Consider the following 11295-nt stretch of genomic DNA (forward strand, 5'->3'; position numbering starts at 1 on the left):
AAAGTCTGTGAAACTCTCCATACAGTAGGGTGATGATTAGTTTTGGTTTGTTTATTTTAATGTCATCTTCAACTTCCAAACCCCGTGATTAAGCCAGACCTTGCTAACAGTGAAAAATAACAATAGTTGTCCCCCAAAGAATGATAATGAACAGGTGTAATAAAAACTAAGTGTCCATGTAAAACTGAGGAAGCCAGAAACTAATGATGTGGGAGCTGGACTGCTGTAGTTCAGATTTAGTGCCAAAAGGCCGTGCAGTCTGGGGATGAGTGAGGATGGGAGGTTGGCAATTGGCCTTGCTGCAGCACATCTGTGCTATGATACAGGGATTATAGTTGCCTGAGGTGGCTTTGCCTGACGTTAGTTTTCAGACACGAAGCAGCAAGGATTTCACACTTCGCCACGGGATGGCACTTTCTCACAAGAAATCAGGCGTTAAACCCAGCACAGCTGCAGCCAGAGACCCTTTGGCACACACCCCCTGGAAAAAAGCATCTAATAGAGGAAGGCTGATGGAAAAACATCACGGAAAGGCTGATGCCTTTTTAGTCATGCTGAAGTGAGGAGGATTACAGTGTTATCTTCCTATTTGGAACCGATAAATCAGCATCCTGCTGCAGGTGTGGGTGCTCAGGCACTTGCAAAATGCTACAGCCAACAGAGGTGGTGTGAAATCACCTACAAAGGCAGAGCTGGACCAAGTCCTTCTGTGATCGGCTTTAGCTCAGCACGCGGGATGCAAAGCTGGGAGCTTGGTGTCAGAGATGCATTGGAAGGGAATTAATGTGTGGGAAGATGTCATATACAGCACGTGAAGTCACTTATGAAGGTAAGTAAGAGGAGGTTGTTTTACTATCTTAACAATTCACTTCTGAATTAAATTGACCCTTCTGTGCACCTGGCCTTTGTGTGCAGAGGTGACAACCTGGGGGGGCTGTGGGCAGCACTGCTGTTGTGCAGGACACGATGCACCTGCAAGCAGAGACAAAGCCAGGCAGAGTAGTGGCAAGATAGTTTCGATAAGAGTTTTGATGTAGCTAGGTGCCATTAGTGTTGTACTTGTCATCCACAAAGTGTAGATAATATCATCCTGATATGATGATACTGTATTGATGTCACAGCAATTTTGTCTGTATAGCTCGACAGGCATTTCTGAACAAAATGTGCTTTTACCTGTGTGTTCGTTATAGCTGGAAGTGTTTGTATTTCAGCAGAGGAATGGTGCCTGATACTTCACACAGTGAATAGAAAAGGAGCAAGAAAGCATTAAAAAGAGGCACCAGCAGAGATATAAAAAGTAAATTAAGTTTTTATATAGTATTGTATTTATTAGTAATAGCTTTGGATTGCCTGTGAAATGGCATGCTGACTTAAGCGAGCATTGCAAGTGTACTTGTTAACCGGGTAAACAAAATGGATTTTTTGATATTGTCTTTAAATTGATGTGAAAACGAAACCGTATGCAGGCAGTATTGAAGCAAAAGGACATCTTACTTGTTTGTGGCTGGATCACACACCATGAGATTAGATCATGCATATCAGACTTAAGATAGCGGTGATTCTAATAATGCTGCACCTGCCCTTTCTAAATAAAAAAAAAATAATAAATTAAAGATGTGTGAGAGAGACCATTGAACAGGCAAGTCTTTACATGATGAACATTAAGTCTGCTGACTTGCTGCATAATATGCTTATTTCTGTTGTGCTTCTCTGCTGTGGTTTTTCAGGTGTTATATAGAAATAAAGTGTTAATTTGAATTCAGTACAGTTTTTGAGAAAGTCACGAGAGGGAGGCCTGTGTCACTTATGACACTAGCAGATACCAGAGCTCTTTGTAAGTGAGTGGGGATATCAACCCTGGAGCATGGGTGAATCTGAGCCCTGGGGTTACAGCCTGAATGTCTGGGGATATTCCCTGTAGCCGCAGCTCCACACCTTGATCTTCCTCCTGGATGGCTCTAACTGTGGGGTGTGGGGCCCCAGCTGCATTTTGGGGCAGCGTACACAAGAGCCTGACGCTTCGCTGCCCTGCCAGCAGGTACCTGGGTGGTGGGTGGAAATGGCCAGAGGGCCAAAGGCAGCTTTGTCCAACACCAATGCCTGAACAAGGTGAAAGCAGCAGAGACCTGCTCCCCAGCTCGGAGTGTGTCCTGTCCCCTCTATTGACCAGCACCTTGGGGTCATCTGGGAGGAAATGCTGTGTGTGAAAATGCTGTATTGATCACAAAATAATAAAGCATAAAGTACAATTAATATTTTTTTTTTGCTTTATCCTCAAATGTTTGGCCATATGCTTTTAAAAAAAGGACAAAAAACCCCCAACAGGTGGCTGTTTCCTTCAGAAGTTTTTCAGTAGAATTTTTGGATGTCTTTTTTTGGTTTGCTTTACTTTTTGATAGTTTAACATAAAGGTTAGGCTGTGGTGCTGTGTATCTTCAGGCGTTCCAATAAATTTGTATTGCTCCAACAACAACAATTTTAACTGTGTTGCAGCAACACTGATGGTAATTTCTGCAATATCTCTTACGCTGCAGCACCACCAGGTTTTAGATTTTTGCAGATAAACCACAGGGAAGATTGTCCAACAAGAATACTTCATTGGTACGAGCACTTCATATGCTTTCACATTATTGCTTTAGAAGATGATAATTTTAACTAAAAACTCAGGACTATTGGTAGTGATGTGTGCTAGTGCTAAAGGAGAGCTCACAAGAGGCCCCATTGCTTGCTCTCCCCTCTCCCACCAGCGTGTGGGAGATGTGAAGCAGATGAGGTACCAGAACAGCTCAAAGCACCCCTGGGTCAGCCCAATGAGAGACTTTTTTGTCCTTAAAAAGCTCTGGATTTCTACATCTTTGCTTTGATGTATGACTTGCTATAGTCTTACAGGTCTGAAATCTCTTTTAAGGCATATGAATATACCAGTGGATGAGCTAGTCCCCAAAATAACTAAATCTGAACTAAACATGTAGTCCCTTCAAGAATACAGCAGCTGCCAGATCCACCTGGTGAGCAGTTATGGCTGGAACTGGCTATGGTAAGAGTGACCCAGACAGGGAGAGACCCTTTCTGCTTCAAATAGGATCAAGCAGTGATCCTTCAAACAGGTGGCAAGTGATAAAACAATGTTGTGCCTCATTGCAAGGCAAACTGTTCCTTTCTACTTGCCAAAATAGATGGAAGAACAACTGGAAGGAATAACTGTATAGCTAACTTTGTTGTCTTCCTTTATAAATGAAGTGGAAATTTACTCACTTCTTCCCTAACAAATGTTTTGTGACTTAATTGTTCACGTACAAAAAACGTTGGGCAGCGTGTTTCAGATGAGCTGTTTGCAGATGGTTTCCTTGGAAGTGCGAGCGAGCTTGCAGCTGCTGATGGATCCTTGGGTTTTGTCCCTCGTGTACGCTCACGCCGATGGCTGTAATGAGCAGTTTTAAAATCGGGGCACTGCCAACCTGTGCTTCTTCCCCGAAAGCTCTGTGCCTGCCTGTAGACTTTGTAAAAATCAAAGCTTAAAGTTTCCCCTTTCTTTTCAGTGCAGCTGCTCAGCCTTTTATGTTCTAAAAATACTGATCTGAGGGTGTTACTCTATTTTGAGCTTTTTCTGTCACATTTTCTAGACATCCAGTTGGGTTTTTTTGGTGGTGCTTTTTGTCTGGTATTTTTTTACCTCTGCCAGGAGCAGATTTTTACTGAGGTACCCGGGAAGGGGCGCAGCGAGAGCTGGGTGCTGCGCACAGGCAGCGCGTTCGTCGACAGGAACGCTCCCCTGCCCCGTGCGAGGGAAGAGGGTGGCCGAAAACCCGAAACGCAGCCTCGGCACGGCTGCATGCTCCTCCAGGCGTTCTTCGGGTACGCCGGCGATGAGGAAAAGCGAGGCTTCAGCGAAGCCGCTTTTCCCCTTAGAGCTCTCCCTCCCACTAACTCCACTTGGCACCGGCTCTGGGTATTACGTGTTGGCGGCTCACGAGGGAGCACCCCAGGGCTCCCGGCCGGCTCCCCAGCGCTGCAGGAGCCTCCTCCCCCGGGGTCCCTCAGCGCCCCGACCCCCGCGTACGTGAGGGCGGCCCCGGCCCCTCAGCGGCCGCCAACAACGGCCCCAACGGCCGCCTCTCCTGGCACCGCCCCCGCGACGTCACCGGCAGGGGAGGAGGGCGGGGGGTGGGGGAAGAGCGCGGCCACGTCTGCCGCGCCGTCCCGCCGGGCGCGCACGCGCGGAGGGGAGGAGGGGCGGTGCGTGCCGGGATTGGCCCGCGGCGCTGACGTTGCGCGGCAGGCGGAAGTGAGGGGACTCCGACCATGGTAGGGCAGGTGAGGCGGACCCCGCCGGGGCGGGGTCAGGGGTCAGCGCCGGGGCCGGGAGCGGGGCCGGGGCGGCTGCGGCGGCTGCGGCGGCTGCGGCGGCTGCGGCAGCGCCCGGGCACCGGGGCGGGGGGGAGGCAGGCAGGCAGGCGCTTTCCGCCGTCGTAGGCCTGCGGCCCCCGGCGCTTGTCCCGCCAGCCGGGCGGTGCGTCGTTGTACTGGGCCGGTGTCCGGGTGAGAGCCCTCGGCCGGTCCGGGGCGGGTGGTGCGGCGTTTCTGCGGGGCCTGCGGGAGAGGTGCAGGCTGTCTGTGAAAACGGCCAGTTCTCCTTCCGTCACCGGTGTATTCGCTGAGAGGCGGGAGGACGCGGGCCTGCTGCCTGACGTAGGAATAGCTTTTGTACAAGGGGCTGCGCTCTCCGAAGGGGGTTAAGAGTAAAAGGCCCTAGACGAGGCTGTGAAGTTAACTGCCCGGGTGCAGAAAGGACTTGCACTGTGAACTTACATAGTCTTCACAAAGCACAGATCGAAACGTTTAATGCTGCTTTTTTTGGTTTGGATGTGGTTAAATTTTCACGTTCTTCCCAAATTCATCCTGATCTTAAGGTGACACCGTAATACTTCTGGGTAATCAAAACTGTCTCTGCTTGAAGTTGAAAACAGATTCTTTTTTCTCATGTGACTCTTTGCGTCTGTTCCCGCTTTAGGACAGCAGTGATGACATTGAAGATGTGTCTCTCTTTGATGCAGATGATGATGTATCCAGGAGATCAAAAAAGTCAAAAATAAGGTCAGTGGCCATAGAGAGAGTTTCTAGGTCAGTTCTAGGCAGAAGCATAAGAAAGGAAGGACTGCCATGTTACATCAAAATATGTAATGGCAAATACCTTCTTTATTTATTTGGAAGTAATGGAGAGTAATTTCTGGATAACTGAGACCACCAGTTCCAGAAGCTCAACTGGAATTTGTAGATCTGTGCCTTCATGCTTCTGGGTGCCCTAACATGTAGTATGTGCTTGTGTCCCTGTGTATAAGGAATCTACACTGATACAATGACTCTGTGTAACTGGAGGTTCTCACCCTGTTGAGTGCTGGTTCTGGGCTAGTCCGTTATCTCTTCCCCAGTCTTTGTTCTCAAGTATGTTTGGTGCTGCACTGCTGTCTGTCACGTCCTGGTGTAGTTGGTCCAGCCACCTCCTTCCTCGTTCTGCCCAAACTCCTGCCACAGAGCAGTGTCCATGCATAGGTGCTGTGGTGACCTCAGCTCTGTACTACATGTTTCTGACAGGGAAACTGCAGAAATCAGAAAGAAGGACAAGTCCACCGTATTGAGAAGTCTGATCTTTCCTTCAGAGGTATTTCCTCTGTCAGAACCTTTTTAAATTTAACCCATAAAAATTGCCTTATGTTGAACACTAGGTAAAACTCCCTGTCCCCTTCCACCCTAAATTCTGTCTGCACGTGGGATATCACTGCATGTGGAATGTGTCTTCCTTATGATGAGCTTCTAGTCAGTTTATTTCCCATATCTTCAGAAGTTATTGCACACTGGGTTCATGTTACGATGCTGATCCTTATCCTGTGAGTTGATGGGAGATCACTTGGCAGTGTCATTTCTCTGGAATTGCTTCAGTCTTGTCTGAAAGAGCTGTGACTGTGCTGTACTTCATTCCAGGCATCCAGTGGCATCATTTTTCCACTTATTCTTCCGAGTCAGTGCGATAGTTGTCTATCTGCTCTGTGAGCTCTTAACTAGCAGCTTTATTGCCTGCATGGTGACAATTATCCTCCTCTTGTCCTGTGACTTTTGGGCTGTAAAGGTAAGTTCCTTTTATGCTTTTTGTTATCTTCGTCTTACTATATAAGAATAATTGAAGAGAGTGATATTTGCATCACAAAAAAAAGTAACTTGTTTGTACGTTTCCCACAAAATGATACCCAAAATACCCTCAAGTACTGTGATGTATTGCAAAGCGTTGTGGAGTAATAACTCTTAATTCTCTGAATACCTGGTTTCTTTTTGAAAATCAAATGGAGAACATATATTAGGTTTTCTTTTAAGGTAGCAGAGGCTTCATTATCAGATCACTTTCGAATCACCAGAAATATGCCTCACAGTAATTTGGTATTGTACTGGACATTTTAGAAAATAGATTGTTGTGGACATAAGAGCTATGTAATCTTGTTTTCCCAAATGTGAGGCAGATGAGCAGCATTGAAAATAGCAACTCAAACAGCTGAACTTTGGCAAATGGTTTCTTTTAGCAGAGATATAAAGCTCATTGCTTTTCTTCTATTTCAGAATGTCACAGGGCGACTGATGGTTGGCCTTCGCTGGTGGAACCAGGTGGATGATGATGGTAGAAGTCACTGGGTATTTGAAGCCAGGAAGGTAAATTCCTTTTTTTTTTTTTCTTCTAGTTGTTTCTGTTTTATGAAACCCCTATTAATTAGTGGTTATGCTTGTGATGGTAGATTGCACAGCATAGATATTTACTTCCAGCCAGAGATCTGTGACCAAGTGCTTGTTTCATGTAGGCTGCTGAGTGAGCTTTGTGATCGTTGAATTATTTAAAAATTCTCATGATGTATTCATCTGGCTTTGCGTAAGTAACATAAAAGTTCCACATAGAATGCAGTAAAGGTTCCCATGCCGTGCTAGTAACCTGTAGGTTTTCTGGTGTGAACTTGGAACAGCTGACAGAGCTTTTACCTCCTATAGAAAACTACTGGAAGTAGGAAGAAACATGTATAGCATTTGTCATGGCCATTACTGTGCCTTTGAGTTCTTGATGACTACTGCTAAGTCTGTAGTATCTCTAGTATCGCATCTGTCAGGCACCTCGCAACACTTCCAGTATTTACCCTTTTGATCCCTATCTTTTATCTCTGTATGGAGGTAGTGACACTTCTGGCATGCAGATCTGGAGTGAGATTGTGCTGTCACGTGTCTGCAGTGGTGTAGGGACTTGAACCTAAAGCTTTCTCCAGCTGATTTTGTGCCTTAACTACAGGCACATTCTTTCTCAAGACGATGCTAGTTTAGAAAAGCTAGAACATATTGGTGGAGGAGGGGGAAAGGTAGCCGAACTGCTGGTGATGCTGTAAATTTACCCCAGTCCAGATTTTTTTAAATGTTACAGGAAGGAAGAAGTGAGTGCTTGCTTTGGGATCTTATGCTCTGTAAAGACTTTATGAAATCAGTAATGTGGTGTGAATCAGACCTCTGTGTGTGTAAAGAAAAAATTACCCTACTTTGATGTCTAAAAGTATCATTATTTAGTTCTGCCAGTGGTAGGATTAGTGAAATTCTGATTGTGCAGTGATTTGGAGGTAGAAAACATTACCAGTTTGGTTGTTTCTAAGCATTGTTACTGAACCATGCAGTAAATGTCACGTTTCCCAAATGTAACCTTTAATCCCCAAGCATTCCAAGGCGATTTGATGTTGCCACCTCCACTGTTTCTGATAGAAAACTGATAAAAGGGTCCCTTAAATGGAAACATCTGCTACTGCAGAAAGATCTTTAGGTGATGTAGAAATTGATCTTGAAAGCACCCAGTACTGTTGTGTGGAGGTGGAAAACAGGGAGCTTGTAGATTCTGGACTGGTTTTAATGACAATGTGACCTATACAGTGGATCAGCCTGTTAATCTCGATTTCCTTTCTGTTTCTAGGTATCGGCGCAAGGGAGTAAAACCTCATCAGAAGCAGAGTCCCGAATTTTCTGGTTAGGTCTAATTACCTGTCCTATGATCTGGGTGATATTTGCTTTCAGCGCTCTCTTTTCTTTCAAAGTGAAATGGCTGGTGAGTGGACTCCCTCAACTCAGTAATAGATCCTGTATGTTATAGGCAAGGCAGTGTAAATCAATGACTGTATTTTCCTGTGTCTTAGGCAGTGGTTGTGATGGGAGTGGTGCTTCAGGGAGCCAACCTTTATGGTTATATCAGGTGTAAAGTTGGCAGTAGAAAGAACTTGACAAGCATGGCAACCAACTATCTTGGGAAGCAGTTCTTGCGGCAGGTAAGTTTTCCAGGGTTTTGGAAACCCTCCAGTCATATTTGTTTCTGTCCATCAGCTTCCTTACTGCCTGGGCCATGAAAAGAAAGACTGAAAAAGTTGTTATTTGTAGTTCTGCAGAGGGAACCTTCACACCTTGCTGCCTTGTGAATTTGAGCCTCTTTAGTAAAGTCACAGAGTAACTTGCTAATTATTGGCATCAAGTTCCATTTGCATGTCATGAGCTCATGTTATTTGCTGGTGCCGTGGACAGGTGCCATAGAAGTTACTGGAATATGGCTGGTATATTGGAAATAAGGAACACAGTGAATGTGGTGACAGAATGAAATGTTTTTTGATAAACTATGGCTCTTGGATAATGTGTTGTTAAATTACTCCTTTCATTGCACTGCTTCCTCTTCAGGTTGTGCTAGCCACAAAACTATGCACCTGGAGGGATGTCACATTGGTCCTTGTGCTTCAGTGCACAGCTGCAGCATGCATAGCTCTTAGCTGAAAGGGCTGCCATTGCCTTTTATGTTCTTTTTCACTTCCAACCAGCTCTTTTCAGGAGGTCCTTCTCTGCCCCAGCACTGGGTTTTCTTCCTTCCATAGGTCCCTGCAGCAGTAGGCACAACTGTCCCCCGTTCCACTTCTAGGCTGTCATTTAACTTCTGCTTTTACCGAGTTTCCTCAGTGTGCTGTATTATGTGGACAACTCCAAGGACAAGTGGTTTGCCTGCCACAGATTCACAAATGTTTGCTGGAATTACTCTCATTAGTGTAATCAGAAGTTCAAACACTGATAAACCTTTCTTGGCAGTCTGTGCTGGGATTGTGCTCTTCTGTAGCTGGATTTGCTTCTGAATGCTTTTACCACTGCAGTGGTTAACCAGAGGCCCAGACCATTCTCAGTCTCTGGCAGAATTAGTGCCTTCCCCCAGAATCATGGCAATGAGTCACATAGTTCTCCTGTACTCCTTTTCTTCTTTTTTGCCTTCTGCAGACTGTGGTTAAAGAGGACCAAACAGCATCCTGAGAGTGGTAGAAGCCTCAACCCAGACTGGATTCACAGTAGTGGACAACAGAGAATGTTGCTCTGACCATGAGATTTGGGAGCTGCATACATGAGGTGTGAATTAAAAGAAGTAAATAAATTGTGCAAGACTTCAGGTTAACACTCCTAGCAACTTATATTCGATTTTCCACTAGCAGTTTGTGTTTCAGTCCTTTCTTTAGTTTGATTAATTAAAATTAATTTCGCTACACTTCAAATTAAAAAATATCCTAGGTGGCTCTCATACAGTGTAGAACTACTGGATGAACTAAGAGAAAATTGCTGGATATGCTTCTTCAGAAAAGCCATGCACAAGCCAAGCCTCCGCCAAGAACCCCCCCAATTCCTCCAGCAGTTGGTGCCTCAGATAATTTCACTTGTGGCCGTTGCTGTGTTTTGTTCTTGGAGGTCATTGGAGGTCACCGCTGCTTCTGTTATGAAGTTTAGACAGCACTCTTTTGGCTCCGCATCTCTCATTCTGTGATTTGAATGGTGCTGAGGTGGTTGCAGTGAAGGGCATCTAAAGGAAATGTTGCTGTTGGCTTGGTAAGAAGATCATTGAAGTCTCGTGAAAACTGCAGAAAGTGACTTCTGAGCAGCTCTGGTCTTTTATTTATCTGAAGCATTCTTGGAGGTCTCAGTAACATCTTAAGCCCCTGGATTTATGGGAAGTCCAGCTTCTACCTGTAGGCCTGCATCTGTATGGAGAGTATAGCAAGGGTAAAAACAGGTTACGGGGAAGGTTGCACGGACAATTTCAGAGACAGAGCGAATCTGAGAGCAGTCATCGTCTGACTAATGCTGTTAAAGTGATGCCATCTGGCATCATGTTGGCGCTGCGCAGTAGTGTGCGTTTGGTGCCGCGGTTCTTTTTCTCTGGCCAGGAGGGTGTAGGGTGATGTGATCTGCAGTTTCCTCACTAGCCCCTCAGCACAGAGTTGCAGGGAATGGGACCGACAGGGTTTTACATTTCTTGAATCCATGCAGTATGCTGTCCTCAAGCCGTGCTCCCCAAGGAGTCTGTAGCTGGAAAAAAAGCATTTTGTAGGATGGTGAAATGTTGGCTTGGCAGTGTTCACTTAGATGGCAGAAAGTGGTGTGTTTTGTGTGAAAAGCTGTATGAAAGGGATCAGTTCCTTCTTGTCATGTAATTCTGTTCAAGGCAGATTGTGCTTTTGCAGCGGTGGATATTGTAAACTTTGGATGAGATATTTTAAATTAAGAAAGTGGTTTCTTTTTGAATAATGGATATTGTTAATTGTGGGATTGCGTTAACATGATTTCTCTCCCTGTACTGTAGCAATACTTGGGAGCTGTACATTTGTTTAACTCTTTGGATTGATACCTTCCTTTTGTAAATATGTATTTATAAAATCTTGAAATTAAAATAATGCTTTGTTTAACCAGACCAGATATCCCTTCTATGTTTCATGCCTGAGCTCTTTTATACACTGTGTTCATGTAATGTAGTTTTAACAGGGGTTACTTGTCAACTTAAATGGTGCTGCTTAGTGAGCTCTGGCACAGTTCCTGTCACCAGGGGTCTGGGACAGTTTTCCCTGTGCAAACGCTTTCTTTGTAAGCGTGCTGGAGTGGTTATCATGTGGAGCTGAAGTAATTGTCACTCTATAGGGCTCTGCTGGAGTGGCTAAGAGGCTTCTGAGGGCACTCGGAGGGCCCCTCTGCCCAGGTCCCTGGCTCGCTCCTGGAAGGTGGCAGCGTGCTACCGTAAAAGCTCGTGCCACCACGTAGCGGGAACTTCTAGTCCCCATTTACGTGGAAGGGATAATTTATTTCTAAGGAATGAATGTAAACAGGCCAAATGAAGTCAATCACTGAAGTAAAGGTGCTTCTACAGCCACGTGGGGACGTGCAAGTGCAGTGTCTGGCCGGTACAGCACGATGGAACGGAAATCCTTTCTGCTCCAGTCC

General features: G+C 45.6%; 1 protein-coding gene across 3 annotated transcripts; it reads left to right on the top strand.

Annotated features, from left to right (window-relative positions):
- Positions 1–804: 804 nt before the first annotated feature.
- On the top strand, positions 805–10771 carry TVP23C (trans-golgi network vesicle protein 23 homolog C). 3 transcript variants are annotated; one of them, XM_069798899.1, is made up of 7 exons: positions 805–829; positions 5012–5094; positions 5980–6124; positions 6607–6696; positions 7982–8113; positions 8202–8330; positions 9313–10771. In XM_069798899.1, the coding sequence occupies exons 1-7, from the start codon at positions 824–826 to the stop codon at positions 9343–9345; spliced, it is 618 nt and encodes a 205-aa protein (XP_069655000.1). In that variant the 5' UTR covers positions 805–823; the 3' UTR covers positions 9346–10771. The 3 variants fall into 3 exon arrangements, with proteins under 3 accessions (XP_069655000.1, XP_069654999.1, XP_069655001.1); XM_069798898.1 differs by lacking the exon at positions 805–829 and adding an exon at positions 4208–4314; XM_069798900.1 differs by lacking the exon at positions 805–829 and adding an exon at positions 4229–4305.
- The last annotated feature ends 524 nt before the right edge of the window (positions 10772–11295 follow it).

The sequence above is a fragment of the Haliaeetus albicilla genome, chromosome 12 (genome assembly GCF_947461875.1).
Source record: "Haliaeetus albicilla chromosome 12, bHalAlb1.1, whole genome shotgun sequence".
Taxonomy (NCBI): domain Eukaryota; kingdom Metazoa; phylum Chordata; class Aves; order Accipitriformes; family Accipitridae; genus Haliaeetus; species Haliaeetus albicilla.